The sequence below is a fragment of the Theropithecus gelada genome, chromosome 7b, assembly GCF_003255815.1.
Source record: "Theropithecus gelada isolate Dixy chromosome 7b, Tgel_1.0, whole genome shotgun sequence".
Taxonomy (NCBI): Eukaryota; Metazoa; Chordata; class Mammalia; order Primates; family Cercopithecidae; genus Theropithecus; species Theropithecus gelada.
In genome coordinates, this window is record NC_037675.1 from 62900966 (window position 1) to 62917748 (window position 16783).

Sequence of the window (16783 nt, forward strand, 5' to 3'; positions counted from 1 at the left end):
AAAATTTCCACAATGGAAAAGTTTTTAAAACCACCACATAAATGAATATCTTATACAAACAAGCTCAGCATGTGTGTATGAAGAAACATTTCTAGCCTGTATAGAAAAAGTGATCTCCATCTTCACAAATGAGGGGAAATGGTTTACAATACAAATATACAGAAAGAGCAGATGATGTGAGCCACATACAAGCTGCCCTGTGGATCCTGGCCACATCTCTTAAATCCAAGTAAGAGTCTCAGGTTCCTGGCCTGGGAGTCTATGTCACCCTGATGATTTTTTGCCACAGACAAAACTACCCGGTGGTTTTAGCACGACTCATTTCTTCAGCGTCCCTTGAGAAACTCTATGCCTTCTCAAGAAGTGTCCTTCAACCCCCAGGGTAGTAACAAAGGGTACCCCAAAGAAGCATTTGTAACAGAAAAGAGACCAGAGGAGGAGAGAATCCTCATTGTTGGACTTTGCTCCATGCTGCCTCCTTGGGGCCCTGGGAGATCCTTTCCTGGCTGGATCTGCCCTTTCCCACTGGGAAGCAGGAAGAGCTGAGATCTCCAAGCCAGCCCTTCACAGTGCCTCTCTCTGCCATCTCAGTGTGGGAGGGGCATCTTTCCATGGCTTCCTGAGATGGAGATTTATTTAAGAAGGAAAGCTTGTTGAACTCCCTCTTACCTTTTTAAATGAAAGGTATTATTATTATTCTGTATCTGGGGAAACTGTTCAGACACCTGTTTATGTTACATACCATAGAGTTACAGATGTTAAAGACCTCAGGGCTTCATGTGGCGTGATGTCAGCGAGTGCCTACATTCAGGATTGGGGAGGGTGTGTACTGTCCAGCATTCCTCTAAAACTGTGTGATTGGCAAGGCAGGCTCCAGCATCTTCTTCACCCTAATCTAATATTACTGTCCCAACGGGCCCTCCCTGTCATCACCTTTACCACTGCCCTCTCCACCCACAACACCCCCAAGGTTGTGGACTTGTGAGTTCTTTGTGTGTAGCTGTTCAAACATTTCCTATAGACGTGGGTAGTGGACAAAGGACTTGCTTGTGAGAACTTTTCCCATGGAGTGCAGAATCAGTGGGCGCGGGGGTAGTTAGAGCACACACAGTTTTTAGCCCAGGATTTCTACTTGAAAAGAATTCCCTAAATCATTAACCAGTAATCGCACATCTAAAAGTAACTTTATATGCACCCAAATAAGCACACTGGAAAGACTATTTTTCTTGCTTCCACTTCTGTTTTTCTCATCTTTGTTTCATATGTTTCTGCTTAATACTTAACATGTGCATGCCTCAAAAGCAGCCTCACCTGCGACTCGCAGAGAATGGAGTATTCACACTGGCAGGGTCCTCAGAAGTTAACAGAACAAAGGCATATGACGACACACACATTTGTGTAAAGAAAAAATAAAAGGCATTCCAGCTGTTATTTCTTTTTTTTTTCTTTTTCTTACTTGGTTTGGGAATATACACCACCTGTTTTCTGGTGTCACCATGCCTTCAGGTTTCTTAGGCTGGCAGTAAATTATCCCAAAATGCTGATAATGATGAGGCAAAAGAAAGTCTGTCATTTGCTTAGGGCTTCTGAGGTTCCGCTGAGGTTTGCCCTCGTCTAGGTCCAGAAAGGTTTAGGGAAGTCCCAGGCGAGTCAGCAGAGCTCAGGAAGCCGAAGCCTTGTCTCAGAGGTTAGTACTCCTTTGCTGAATCATCGCCAGGAAGAAATCACGTGGCTCAGGCTCCACTCAGGTAAAATCGGCACCTTTGTCTTTGAGCTCACACAGGTGCCTGGGCTAAACAAGTGCTGAAAGGAGCTGGGTGCATTCTCCTGAGTCACCTTTGTCGACTCTGGAAGCACTGTGAACTTGGCCTCAGAAGGAGATTATAAAGTGCTTTTGTTCCTAAGCTTTATAGAAATTAAAGTGTGTATATATGCATGTGGATTTCTCTGTCATCCAGCCTCTCAGATTTCATCATCCGAGCATTGTCTGCAGGAATCCTGCTTGCCTCTCTGCACAAAGGAGGGGGAACCACAGTTAATTCAGGGATCCTCTTTTAGCCCTGAGTGTGTCCCACATCTGTCGCCAGGCAGTGAATTCGAGGAGCATTGACTGTCTTCCTCTCCATTTCCCTACTCCCCTCCTGGGAGAGGCTGGAATGCTCAAGGAAGCCAGCAAAGGTGGTCAGCCAGGAGAAGGCTGGGGAAGAGGAAGGAAAAATGGGACCTGAATAACGCAGAGGATCCAATCCCAGATCATTAGGGCTGGTTTTTCAAACACTGTTAGGTGAAATCCAAAAGAAAGTTATCAAAAGATCCTTGAGGAAGAGGAGTGGTTAACATGCAGCCTGGCAGTCAGGACTGGAATGCCTGTCTGAGGAAAGGAAGCTGCCCCACAGGCCTCTTACCGAAACCCCTAGTGAGGTTAACACCCTTCAGAAAAGGAACCATTTGCTTACAGATCAAGGCCAGTGTCTGCAGAAAACAGAAAAACACTGCTCTTCCCAGAGATTTTGTATTTGGGTCTTTTTAAGTCATATAATTTTGTTTAAGTTCTTGTTCTCTACTTCTTTTTCCCTCATTAGATTGTAAGTTTCCTAAGGTGGGAGGTCCTTACATTTTGATAACTGTGTGAAGGATTTTTTTTCTTTATTTTAAATAGAGTACTCATGCTGCATGTCTCATTTCTCTCCATCTCTGGCAGGAAGATAAAGACGTCAAAGCTTTTGTAAAATGACCCTGGAAACTTTTCCTGTGTGGAGATTTGCTAACCAGTGTCTGTGGGTCAGAAAAGCTTTTTGTTTCAAGTTAGAAAACCTCTTGCAAACAAAAGTATTTGACTTTGTTGTTTTTTGTTTGTTTGTCCTTGCCAACTATCAAAGGTCAATAATTTTGGGCAGTTGATCATTAGATTTGGTTTGGATGCCAGAGATAATGTATATCCAGCATAAAGAAGGGTACTGGCCTCGATTTCATCAGAGAAGAATAAAGGATATTGTATAGTCCCCACTAGGGAATCTTTGTTTAGCACTCACTTCTCTTCAGTAGCTACATTTGGGGAATCATACCTGGAAAAAAGTAGTTTGTATAGCTTGGGCATGTAGGGTAGCAGCAGCTTTTTCTTAACACTTGGAAGTCATTGGAGAGCAGTGAAATCCATTTGCCCCATCAGTCAGAGCTGCTTGAGACTGGTTTGTCAGGAATAAAAGCATGTTGTCTTACAGCGGGCATTGGCGCAACCACATGGCCTTGGGTTTCCATCTCCGAGACTCGCCTCTAACCTTTACCTACCGTTAATCAGCATTGTCCCATGACAGGAATGAAGATACAGGGAAGCAATCATGATTATAAAACGCAGGAAAGGTGGGGTGTTGGGAGCCTTGGAAAGGAATTGAGTACGTGCTCATGAAGGGCTGCTGGATTCCAGTCACAGACAGCATGGAAAACACAGCCAGCAAGCCCACCACAGATTTGAGCACTGCCCCTGCCCCGCTGCAGGAATGGTATAGGGCATTTACCGTACTGAGTTTCATCAAGAGAAAATAATGTACACTGTGTAGTGTGTCTCTGGAGATATCGCACAGAATATTCTGATGCCGGTCAGTTACAACCTGCCAGGTAAGGCACTGACCCGCCAGCATTCTCAAATATACAAGCATGCCCACTTCCTCCTTCACTGGCTCAGGGAGATCAGCTTGAGCAAGTTTATTTCACTTTATTTTTTATAAAGAAAAGCCCATTTCAGACTCAAGGAAAACAAAGCATCTGTAGCTGAGGGAAGGACAGTCTTCAAAATGCCAGCTTTTTTTCTCCTCCCAGAGTTTTTAGTGATAAATGCAAAAAGAGAAGAAAGAAAAGAGTCCCTTGATGTGGGCACAGACTGTGGAGGCCGCTGGTGTAGCCACCGACCTGACGCCGGACAGGCCAGTCCGGCTCTGCTTCAGATGTTTTCAATGACACAATCCTGTTCCTGCCAGGAAGCCCTCTCATCACTTAATGGTATTGAGTATTACAACCACATTATGTGTTTTCATTTTTCTTATGATATGCTTAGATATGCTTCCTTTAACTTCCACTCCCTGAACTTATTTCTCCCTGAAATTACTTCTCGTCTAACCCCTCTTCTGGCCAACAGCTCTTTGAGTATTGAAAATTTTAAGTGTCCTTCTACCTTTTCCAGCATAAAGACCCTCAGTAGTTTGAAATAAAACCAGGTGTTCAGGCGGAAGGATGCCTGGGATTTTTTCCAGCCCTGTTACTTTTCTCTTCCTTCACTTAGCACCTGCACTGTATGTACTTCTCAGCCCTTCTCCTTCCATAGAATCAGAGGAAAAAGAATGTCACATGAGCCGGCAAAAAGTACAACATAAGGAAACACACAGAGTGCTGTGAATTCTCATCCGGCGAAGTCCTGAGTGTCATTTATTAGGAGAAAATAAAGTAAACTGTGTAGTGATTCTCCTCACCTGTAGGTCCAAGTATCTTAACCCAGAATCCAAATAAGAAGATTGGTAGCCTTGAGAGGAAGTCTAGCACAGGGACTGAGAGCAAAGGTCTGAGTTCGAATCCTGACTGTAGCACTTCCAAACTATGTGACAGGTTACAGATGGGTCCGTTTCTCAGTTTCCTAATCTTTAAAATGGGAGTAATAACCACAGTTGCTGTAAGGATTAAATCCAACAAATTTGGAATAGGTAATGCCTAGTGCAACAAAAGAGTATGCAGCATACATATATAGTAGTAATGGCTACCACTTCTTAAGCGGTAACTTGTATCAAATTGTATCATTCTCTACTCTCTCCACTCCTGTAGCTTCCCCTTTCTCAAACTAGTCTGGATACCTGGCAGGGTGGGCCATTGCTATGAGTGTGCAGGTTACTAGTTCCAGCCCTCCCCAGCAAATTCCATCCAGTTCCAATCTGAGCAGGCTAGAGCACTTCTCCTTCTCTTGGCTCGTCCAGTATTCCATAGCAGCACCATTCTGTATAAGAACCTGAACTTGGGAAGATCACAGTTTCCCCAGAGTGATTCCGGAAGTCTCTTGTCTGTCCTTTCCACCCTATCAAGCCCCATCCCACCCCCAGTGGACTGTCATCAGCCCCATCTTACATTTAAATGTCTGTCACTGCCTTCTCCTATGGAAAAGTGACTTATCAATGCCAGGTCCAAGCCTGGTGTCTTTCTTATACTGTGCAGCCACATTCCTGAATGACCACTGCCCTGAACTGGAGGGTGCTGCTAGCACAGGGTGTCTCCAGATCTCCCCAACAGCCGGCAGGATGGGTATGAAAGGAGAAGGTTGGTCTGCATAACTGGGTCAGACTCTGTGTGTGCCAGCAGCATCCTTCAGACGGACACGCGCCTGCAACACGCATGCATGATATGCTTCTCGCCAGCCCCAGGTGGCCATTAGGGTCTATGGCCATGGCGAGGTTGGGCGTCATGGCTGTGAACCATACTCTATTCTGTGTCCTGTGCTCTTTCTCTGCCCTTTCTCCCCAGGACCCTCTTTAGAGCCATAAAATGCCTTTTCCCCATTTAGGATCATCGCTCTGGAATATTGGCAGGAAGGTTCTGTGGCATGGTTTCCTTCCCTTCTAACTTGCCAGCATTAGCTGCTAACTCTCTCTCTGCCCTTTGTTTAAGGTCTGAAATTGAATGAATGGAGAAGGTCATTTTGTTTGCCCAACAGCCAAATCCAGCCATTGGGTAGAAAATACAGTGTTCTCTGGCTCCTGGAAGAAAATCTTATTAGACTAATTGCTTTATTTATATAACTTGTCCTCTTCCTATGAAATCAGACAGATTTTGAAAGAGGAAAAAAATACTTTTAGCCATTACTTATATTTTAGTGAGTTTCAAAGTACATTTGGGCCCGGTTATTTCAAGACTCATAATGACACAGCATTAGTTTAAACTCTATAATCTGGAACAACCAACAACTCAAAACTGAAGCTGCCTCATGTGTAGCACAGCCCACAAGATGTGATAAGCACCATACCTGACACCAGATTTGTAAAGAAGCTGCTCCATTGCACCCATCTTGCTGCATTTAGTGTCTCTGTTCTGTTGTTAATACAGATACAGTTGCACATTAAAACTATTGTTTGTAGGCCGGGTTCAGTGGCTCACACCTGTAATCCCAGCACTTTGGGAGGCCAAGGCAGGCGAATCACTTGAGGTCAGGAGTTCGAAACTAAGCTGGCCAACATGGTGAAACTCCGTCTCTACCAAAAATACAAAAATTAGCTGGGCGTGGTGACGCGCACCTACAATCCCAGCTACTCAGGAGGCTGAGGCAGGAGAATCACTTGAGCTTAAGAGTTTGAGACCAGCCTGAACAACATAGGAAGATCCTATTTCAGAAAATTTTTTAAAAAGCAAGAAAAAGAAACATTGTTTTCCAAAGACCATTCCTCCCACTGCACTACTGGAGCCTAGGACGGTGAAGGCAGAAAGAGAACTTGTTCTCTCTTTCCTGGCTGTCGAGGAACAGGGAGAGCCAGTTGAGCCTCAGGGTCAAGGCTGACCAAAGAGTATGGTCTTTCGGCAGCTTTCTATCTGTGCCGCTGCCTTTAAGTAGAACAGGATGGACTTACAAGTTTGGCATTTGGGTCCCATTAGGGACATAAGCAAATCACGGAAGTTTTCTGCAAAAGAATTGTGCTGCCACTGTTCACAGCAGTGGGAACAGAGTGTTTAGGGACAGTGTATTCGAGCATAGGACAGCAACAAGATAGTCACAATACTAGCATTGACTAGTATTGAGGGCTTTCTTTGTGCCAGGCGCTTTATGTTAATTCTCTCATGGACTCATCATAACTTTTTGAAATATAGGAAAGTCTTCATCTTAGAGTTGAGGAATCTGAGGCCCAGAGAAGCTAAGAAATTTGTCCAAGGTCACACAGTAACTCAGTGGTGAAAAATTACACAAACACAAGCAGTGATGCTGCAGATCCTGACCAACCCTCCATGTCAGAGAAGCTGTCAGATCTTTCAGCCTTCCTGGCTTGCAGGAGGCCTCCCAGGACATTCTTATACAAACCTGGCCCCAATCCCTTACGTGTCCCGTTAGAGCTAGCCTCAGGAGGGAGCATGTCTGCTTGCTTTCCCCTGCAGCCACACCTACTCTGTAGTCTGGGAAAAAAACCAGTTAAGTGTCTCATTCTCAGGGCCAGGTGTGCCTCTGAGTCGTTGAGCATCCTCTAGTTCAGTTCCACTGTAATGAGGGTCACAGCAGGAAGGGGAGCACAAATGACTCCCTGAGTTCTTGACCCTTCTCTTTCTGCTGCTCTCCGGTGAGTCGGAGACTTACATTTGGGGGAGAATCCAGATTTTCCACCCTGGTCCCCTCACTCTCTGCAGCCTGTAAAGTGCTTTTCTTGGCCCTGGAAAACATTCTGCTTCCTTCAGTAAACGTGTGCAGAATATTTCATGAAGTCACATTATTTTCCTCTTTGGCCGACTTTCCCTCTTGGATCACAGTCAGGGAGAAGGTCAGCTGAGGTGAGGCAACTTTTCAGTGTGACCTTAGATGTGGATGAAAGTGATGGCCCTGAGCAGCACAGTTGTTAACTTACTGGCCTTTGGGTCCCATTAGGGACATAAGCAAATAATGAAAGTTTTCTGCAAAAGGATTATGCTGTCACCATCCACAGCAGTAGAAACAGAGTGTTTAGGGAAAGGCCTATGCCCAGCCTAGGATGGGAAGCTATCCACCTCCAACTCCACACATCTGCACCAACGTGAACTGTGAAAGATTTCAGCCCTGGGACCAATGTTGAGTGTTCCCTTACCTCCTCATCTTCACATCACTGGAGAGGGGTAGTGATAGAAGGGCCACCCCACCACCACCATGACACACAAAGCTTCCACCCCCTTAGCATCACCCCGGACCCTTCTCCTCCCGGTCCTGGTTTCTGTTTCATGGTATTCATCCTCCTCTGGCCTCTTCATGAGCTCCTCCAGCTGCCACCCTGGCTGCTTCCCACTCTATGCCAGGGGTCAGGAGCCATGAAAGTCCATGAGTGATGCCAGCCAGGTGGGAGGCGATAGGGAGTGGTGGAGCATGTGGCTGACTGGGCCTCTGATGCCCCATGAGAAGCAGCAGCCCCTGCTCCACTCCAGGCCGTTTCTATGGAAGAGGAGTGCAGGCGCCGTGTTCCTGAGCATCTCATTTTCCATGAGAAGCTGGAAAACCTGACTTTTCATGTGATATGACATTTCCTAGTGTTTAAATGTTTGAGAAGTAATTAAAATTATTTCAAAATGCGTTATGTAGACCGAATAAAATGTGTCTGAGACCTAGGGCTGGTCTCAGTTCTGGTCTGTCTCTGTCCCTTTCCACTCTAACCTATCCTCCCAGCTTTAGTGGTTACTCAAATTTCAATGTCTCTGAGCGTTAGATGGCCAGCCCTGGCCTGCACCCCAGATTTACCCTAGAATTCATCTGCACATGGGTGCCCACACACCTCCAATGCAAAGCTGAGCCCATCAACCTCCCAGATTTGGCAGACTATAGGATCTCATTAAGTGTGAGCTGTTTTTGTCTTGGTTCCACTAACAAAACTACTACTACTACTAACACTGCTACTAATACTCATGCTACAAAGAATAATCTCTTGTTCCTCTTTTGTTCCCTGTTTCTGTTACTCAACACCACTGCCCCATCAGGCAACCAGGGAGAACCTATGATCTTGGACTCTTCACTCCCCTTCCAGGCAGTTGGTGGATTGTGTTCATTCTTCCACAGCCTTCTAGAATGTGCTTCCAACTCTTCCTTCCGATTAACTAGAAACTCTCCTAGTTGCTGAACTTCTCGTGTGTTCTCAGCTATTGTCTCAGCCTCGAACTGCTAGCACCAGGCGCTGCCTCTCCATTTAAGATTTACTCATCACACTGTGGCTAGAGTCATCCCCTAAATTGCCGTGCAGCTCTCATCACTGACCTCTGATGGATCCCACTGGCTGCCCCTGCGGTTCCTCAGCCATCCCTGCATGCCAGCTGTACCAGGCACTTGTATGCCTCTGCATTTGTGCTGGCTGTGTCCTCAGGCACATTTTCTTCCTTCATGCCTACTATGTTAATTCTGTTCATCCTCATCTCTGGTCAAATGCCACCTCTTCAATGAGGCTGTCACTTGCCTTCCCACCACCAGCCCCAATGTTATTTGCCCCGTCCCTCTTCCAAACTCTCACAGCACTTGATCTACGTCTCTTTTCATTTCATCCGGCTGTGTATTATGAAGTTTGCTTGACTCTTCCCCCTTCTCTGTAGCTCCTGGGTGGAGAGACACTGTCTTTGTCATCTGCATGTCCCCAAGAAACCCCTAGTGTGCTGCCTTACATATAGTAGACTCCCTAAAAACCTTTGTCAATTGAATCAATATGTGTGTGTGTGTGTGTGTGTGTGTGTGTGTGTGTGTGTGTGTGTGTGTGTTTGTTTGTAGGTTGAGAATGGCTGCATCTAAAGGGCTCAGGCCAAGGTATTAAAAATAAAAACAAAACTGCTTGGTTGTTCAAAAGGATTTATCAGAAGCCCAAGAGGCTAAGTATCAAGCTAGTGAAAGGGTTATTCTGCCTTTCCCCAATTCCAAGGGTGCAGTTTTTAGAGGACGGACGGTCGTGTTTGGTCTACTTGTCATCAGGCAAGGCCTCTTCCACAGTGCCCCATGGAAGCTTGGGTTCAGTGCCAGGGGCAGGGAGGAATGGGCAAGCCTCTTGGACACTGGGGCTTCAGCCACCCTGGCATATAGAGTCCCGCACTGTTTGTCTTGCCCAGAAGAACAAGCTGTACCCACCCATTCACAAGATGTCCTCTCTCACATCATTGGCAGGCCTGGGAATTTCCCACAAGCCATCTGGGTGTGTTCTGCCGTCCTGTCTCCCGAGATTTTTGCAGCATTATTTTTTGTTAACTGGCTCTTAGAATAGCAACTGCTCTTCCATTAGGAATTGTATCCCGTTGACTTTCCTAACGCAAGAATCTACTCATTTCTTTTTTGTAAGCATTTTCCCCCTTCCTGCCTGCGTTGCACAGGCTTACTCAGTGAGAGCCCATGTAGTGTGAACTAACTCCTAGCTCTTACAGAACTGAGTTACTTATAAGATATGCATCTCCTGAATCCCCAGTGACCACTGTAAGTGCCTTGAATGGCAGCTGCTCTGATTGGGCCTGTGCCGCTCTGAATGCTGCTTTTACTTTTGGGTCCTGCCTCCAACCCAGAACCACCTGTGGCCTTTAATCCCTGTTACTAGGAGAGAGGAGAAGCAATTGAACCCTGTCAGTATATTCATTTATTAGCTGCCCTTTGAAGCTTTTTTGAAAGCATTTTACAAGGTTATATCCCATCAGGTTGCTTAGGAACTTTTGCAGCCTCCTTCAACATTATCATTTTCATTTGAATTGACACTGGCAGCTTGACACCTCTGGACACCTGGCATGGCAGGGGGGGGCCACCTCCAAATACCGTCTTTCCATGTCTGCACCTTCAACAAGATTTTCTCTGTAAATTCTGCTCCAAAACAATTTCTATAAACACAGCATTACTTTTGTCTTGTTCACAAATCAGATTTGGAAAGAGGTGCTTGGGGACTGTCATAAGTCTATTTAAAGATAGCTTGATTTAAATAAAAACAAAAACAAAACTTTTTATCCAAGACAATTTTCTTTCAATATGGGAAATTAGTTTCAATGTCTTTGAAATTGAGAACCACACTCCGGCCATGAAAAGTGAATTATCCTGTACTAGTCCTTGCTCAGGAAGTGATCAGAACATCTTTCCTGGCTATTTTGTGAAAGCAGATTTAGCCCAGCATATTTTGATAGGAACCCGGCAGTAAGGAAGTTTCCCAACTGATGGAAATACGGAGAAGCTGTATGCACACATTGCTTAGCTGTGTGGCAGTGCTCATTTTAGTTTTTGGTCTATGGAGCAATGGAATCTCAGTCATTGAACCTACTTCAAAACAGTGGCGGTGGGGGGAACATCTTGAAGAAAAGCCTTTCATCTAGAGCTATGATATCTTCACTGCATAAAGAAAAGTGGCCAACTTGGTTTTTTCTAGAGCCAGGACACAGACCTTTTCAGTATATCACCTTTGCTGCTTCTGCACACAGATCTTCAAAAATAACGACTCTCCTCTCTGCGGTCTCGTCAGAGAGCGGGAATCCTGGCCAGCTGGTCAGGTCACTCAGAAAAATGGCACAGCTGTTTCTGAAAGTAGCCCCATTCAGAAGATGTCTGCTGCCCACAACTGCAGTGCTGGGGAAAGGCACACTGTTATAAAGAGCTTCTTTTCTTTAAAGAGGAAAGAAAAATACATGGTGTTTACAGAAAAGAAAACTGGACCCTCCTGCTTTCTTTTAGTGGCCATGTCTGAAATGGAAGTGGGAAAAGCCATAAATCCACACAGGCAATCGCGCCTTTAAGGCATGATTCATACTGACTGTGCTGCCTGTGATGGAAAACCCAGCTAGTTAAGCAAGACCTGCCAGAAAGTCTCGCACAGCTCCTCTGCCATGGCTGATGCCTGCTGTCTTGTGACATGCTGGTTGTATGTGAATGAATGATTGACACTTTCTGTCTCTCTCACTCAGTTCATGACCAAGAACCCCACCATGCGCTTGGGCAGCCTGACTCAGGGAGGTGAGCACGCCATCTTGAGACATCCGTTTTTTAAGGAAATCGACTGGGCCCAGCTGAACCATCGCCAACTGGAACCACCTTTCAGACCCAGAATCGTAAGTGTCCCAGGCTGTCACAGAGATTTTCCTTTCTTCAGATGTCACAGCATTCCACCAAAGTCCATAGAATAGCTAGATAGCCCCTGTGAGTGACAGACCAGAAATTCAGCCGGTCACTGCACAGGGCAGCCTCCCCTGGGGGGAACCTGGGCTCCTTGTCCATGGGACAACATGTCTTCTTGTGCCCAGGTTAATTCTTACGAAGTTTCACCTCTCGTTTACCCAATCTCCAACTTCCCTTAACCTAAATTAAAATCTTGTAGAGTAGAAGAGGCCTGAAACTTTGCAGGTTTCCCCAAAAGAGTTTGGCTAATTGAGAAAGTCATTTTCTAGCCAATTTCCTTATGCTCCTTGGGGCCCTTTTTATGCCTTTTCTAAGCCCCTGAGAAAGCAGAGAGGGTGTGAGATGTTGCTTACTTCACTGAGCCTGGCCTGTTGGCTTGGGAGAGCCTGGGTCTGGAATAGCTGCTGCAGTGCAGAGCCCAGGCCAGGCTCCCTTTGACCAAAGAAATACTGGGAGCTCCAGGGGCTCCTCTCCAAGCTCTGCAGCTGAGGGGGTGGGCTTCCAGAGGGTGGTCCCACTTGTGGTCTGAGAGCTGTGCTCGTGCTCATCTGTGGGTCAAGAGCTCCACAGTGGGAAGGCAGAGAAGCCAGGCTAGCGATAGATCAAGAGTGATTGGGAGGCCTGGCATGGTGGCTCACGCCTATAATCCCAGCACTTTGGGAGGCCGAGGCAGGCGGATCACTTGAGGTCAGGAGTTTGAGACTAGCCTGGCCAACATGGCAAAACCCCGTCTCTACTAAAAATACAAAAAAAAAAAAAAGAAAGAAAGAAAAAAGCCTGGTGTGGTGATGCACGCCTCTAATCGCTGCTACTCAGGAAACTGAAGTAGAAGGATTGCTTGAACCTAGGAGGTGGAGATTGCAGTGAGCCGAGATTGCGTCATGCACTCCAGCCTGGGTAACTGAGTGAGACTTTGTCTCAAAAGAAAAAAAAAAAAGAGTGATAAAGAAATATCATTGATCCAGGTAAGAGCAGTGAAATGTGTAATACTCACTTAGAAATGATCTTTGCAGCATTTGTTTATACAAATATAAAATACTCAACTTTTAAAAACATACAGTGCACTTAATCACTAACAGCCTACTAGGCTGTTGGATGCCAGGCACCCAGAGGTAAAGCCGTTCCTTCAGTGGTCAGCCCCCTGCCAGCCCCCCTGGGATTAGGGAGAGCATGGCCTTCAGAGCCTGGAGCCTGTAGTCCTGACTGCACAGCTGGTCCAACAGGGCGTAACGCATCTACCTAGAGAGTGAAATGACCGACAGTTACTCCCTAAGCTCAGCACTTCCAAGAAGCCTTTTGGGAAGATCTCTTCAAATGTATAGAACTCTGTGCAAACAATAGGTAGGACAAATGTGAACCTACCAACCTCTGTTGACAAATACAGTGCACACCCCTCAGCGAGGCCTGCTGGGAAATGCCACCTTGGTGAAATGAGAATAAAGGGTGAGTGAGCCAGCTGCTTTTGGATGACCAAATTAATCCTTAGCCTCCTATTAAGACAGGCCTGCTCAGCAAGATTTTCATGGAATTAGTGAATTGGTGGTTGCCAAATGCCATAATAATGTACCATGCCGTAGACTTGCTGTAAAGCACGGTTTAATCATAACAATAAGTGTAAATAATGCTACTGAACAAGCTACAGAGCACTCCTCTGAACTCACTGGAATGGGCTATGTCCCATGCAAGATGAGTAAGCCTCAAGCGCATAAAATCTGACCCTTGTTTCCCTTTTTTTGGCAGAAATCCCGAGAAGATGTCAGTAATTTTGACCCTGACTTCATAAAGGAAGAGCCAGTTTTAACTCCAATTGATGAGGGACATCTTCCAATGATTAACCAGGATGAGTTTAGAAACTTTTCCTACGTGTCTTCAGAATTGCAACCGTAGCCTTATGGGGAGTGAGAGAGAGGGCACAAGAACCCGAAGGGAATAGAGATTTTCTAGGAATTTCCTCTATGGGACCTTCCCAGCATCAGCCTTAGAACAAGAACCTTACCTTCAAGGAGCAAGTGGAGAACTCTGTGAAGGATGGAACTTTAAGATATCAACTATTTCGAGTCCAGAGGGAGCCGTGGCAGTAGAAATCGTTGATACTGAAATGAGATTTTATGAAGTATACTGCTCCACCTATGAGCGTCTGTGGCTATGGGCTTGGGATGTTAACAGGAGCCAAAAGGAGGGAAAGTGTGAAGAATAAAGTAGATCTGAGAAATTCTGAGCCAATCAGGCTTCTTAATTCAAGACACAAACCAAGACATTCTGTCAACTGTGCTGTGCTCTTCTTTAAGCCAATGAACCCCAATTCCTGGCAGTCTACAAGAAGTCTCTTAATGCTAATGAAGAATTTAAAGGTCTTTTTAAGAAAATGAAGGGCTTTCCAAATAGAATGATTTACTCTGAAGAAAGAAAAAATGGTATTTCTGAAACTCAAAACCTAAAGCCCAATCTTGAAAATATGTTGTGCACCAAGACAACTGCTTCAGCTTCTTCTCTTATCCTTACTTTCTTTAATAGATATTTATTAAAGTGTCCAGTGAAAAGGTGCCACAATACCCAGTATTGTAAACAACAGGTTTGCATTCATTAAGCTTTCATTCATTCTGGAGTCTACTAATTTACCTGAATGGTGTTTGCATTCTGTGAAATGCCTCTCCACATTGCATATGTCACACTTTTGTCTGCACATAACTCGTTTTTCACAAGAAGGGTCACTGCCACAGCAGCACAGTCAGCGGGCGAATTACAGGTGCCTGCTGCCTGCCTACCTGGGGAATCTGATCATGTCTGTATCACTGTGTGCTCATCACTGAAGAATTGCAGGCCACTCATGTCAGTGACCAGATTTATGGCTTATAAACATTAGCAGTTTATTTATGTTTTAAGATGCAAAGATGTGTGTTTGATATTCACTTTAATAATTAGAAATGGATCTTGTAAACAGGGCATATATCAAAGATGACCTTATAATATGTACCCGAATATACAGTTCAAGAATTTTGTCTGACTGGAAATAAATGCATTTTGTAGCAAAAGGCAGTTTTTTGACTAGAATGATTTGTCTCCTTCCCACTAAGACAGTAGATTTCCAATCAAAATAAAACCTCGAGCAGAATGGGTAGAACTCAACTCACAGAAAATTCCTGAGAGGAGAGAATGATGTAAGCTTCTGTGATTCTCTGAAGTAGATGTGGCCTGTCTCTTACCAAAACTTCTGTCCTGAATGAGGGTGGTGACTGCTAGGCATAGCTGTAACAGACCAACCTTCAAGATCTCAGGGGCTAGACATCATAAATGTTTATTTCTCATTCACATAAAGTAGCATGTAAGTTCAACAATCCTCCTCCATCTTATAACTACACCATGTGGAAAATGTAGCTTTCCAAAGTCTCCAGAGCAAGGAAGAGACATGGAGGGGGCACCAGCTGCCTGCCTACCTCTCCTAGGAGGGACACACCTCACCTCTTCTCACACTGACTGGCTAAAACACGGCTTCCCTCTAACTACAGATGGGATGGGGAATTACAGAGCAGCTGAGGAGTAGCTGGCTAGTACCGACAGTCTCTTCTCTGTCATAGGTTCTTTTTTTGCATTCCAATGTAAACACTTACTTTTGAATGAATAGAGTAGCTAGGAGTTTCCCTTTCCATTTGTGTAGCACTTAGCACTCATAGTCATCACTCTCACCCACATCATGCCACTAGATCTTCATGACGTGCCCACTATTCCCACTGATGATAGTGTGAGTACTGCAGTACATACTACAAATGGGGAGAAAGGCTCAGAGAAGTTGAGTTCATTGGTTTCCCAAAGGGTTCGGGCTTGATAAAGAGTAGACCCAGGTCTAGGGTCTAAATCTTTGATGCTCTAGTCTGGGAAAGGGAGTGATCATTCTGACTTTGGGACGTTTTTGGCCTTCAGAGCTCCTCTACTGTGGCTCTTCTACTGCTCTGTGGGATTGATCAGCTTTTTGGTATGGTTAACTCCACTCTGGTAAAGAACCACGAAAAATAAAGCATGCCTCCTGTTTCATTCACAAAACTCATTATCATAGCCACGCAGAGCCAAAACACTGTCTTTGGTAAGTCTGTGATCACTCAGCAACTTCCTTCTTCATAATTGATTCTCAAGCCCACTACCTGGGTTCCCCAGTTGAGTTGAGTCCATTCTTTTGAGGCTATTCGTTCCATGCCTATCAGGTTATTCAACAGCTAATGTTTATATCTGAGAAGAGAGAAGATATACAGGATATTTACCTAAAGCTCAAACGAGCCTTCAATTCCTGGTTATAATTCTACTTCACATCTTTCTTCCGTTCTGCTAGACCTGGCATCCACTTCCAAGGGATCACAAGGCTGTCTTGCCCACACTTCCTGAAGAAGGCTGGCACGGAACGGGTAGTGAGCCTTTCAGGCAGCTGGGCCAGAGTCCGCTGGGGCTGCTGGCTTCCCTCAGCACAGTGGGCAGCATGGAGGTCAAGACGAGGTCACATTGGGAACTTTCACTCCCTCAGGTCCATCTTAAGACATCCTCAGGCCTTATCATCCCACTGTCCTTCCCAGCCAGTCCTCATCCATTTGCTCCTACTCTCCCAAGCTATTCCACACTGACCTAACTGAATTAGACACATGGTCTTCAGTGTTTGAAAGGACAATAACTTCAAGCCTTTGCTTTGGGATGTGGATCAGGCTTTGACTGCAAAAGGTGCTTTCACTTAATGGCTAACATGTTGCATGTGTATGATATGTGAAGCCCTGTTCTAAATACTTTAAATGTATTTACTTATTCAGTACCCCCCATGAGGTGGGTACTCTCAGTTTCATTGTACATATGGGGGAAAGTGAAGTACAAAGAGATTAAGTCACTTGTCTAAAGTCACACAACTAAAGCAGAATTTGGATCAAGCAGTTTAACTCCAGGGTCCCTACTTTTAGCCCACTTCAGTGAAGTTTTTCTGTGAAAGCAAATTCTATTTTTCCA

The 16783-nt window shown here is 45.2% G+C and overlaps 1 protein-coding gene across 1 annotated transcript in view; it reads left to right on the forward strand.

The window, feature by feature from the left end:
- Positions 1 to 14840, forward strand: part of PRKCH (protein kinase C eta) — a 420060-nt gene extending 405220 nt beyond the window's left edge. Inside the window, exons 14-15 of the mRNA XM_025391616.1 lie at positions 11596 to 11739; positions 13547 to 14840. Coding sequence (XP_025247401.1) covers positions 11596 to 11739; positions 13547 to 13693 — 291 coding nt within the window. The 3' untranslated portion in view covers positions 13694 to 14840. The remainder of the gene's footprint in view (positions 1 to 11595; positions 11740 to 13546) is intronic.
- Positions 14841 to 16783: the final 1943 nt, after the last annotated feature.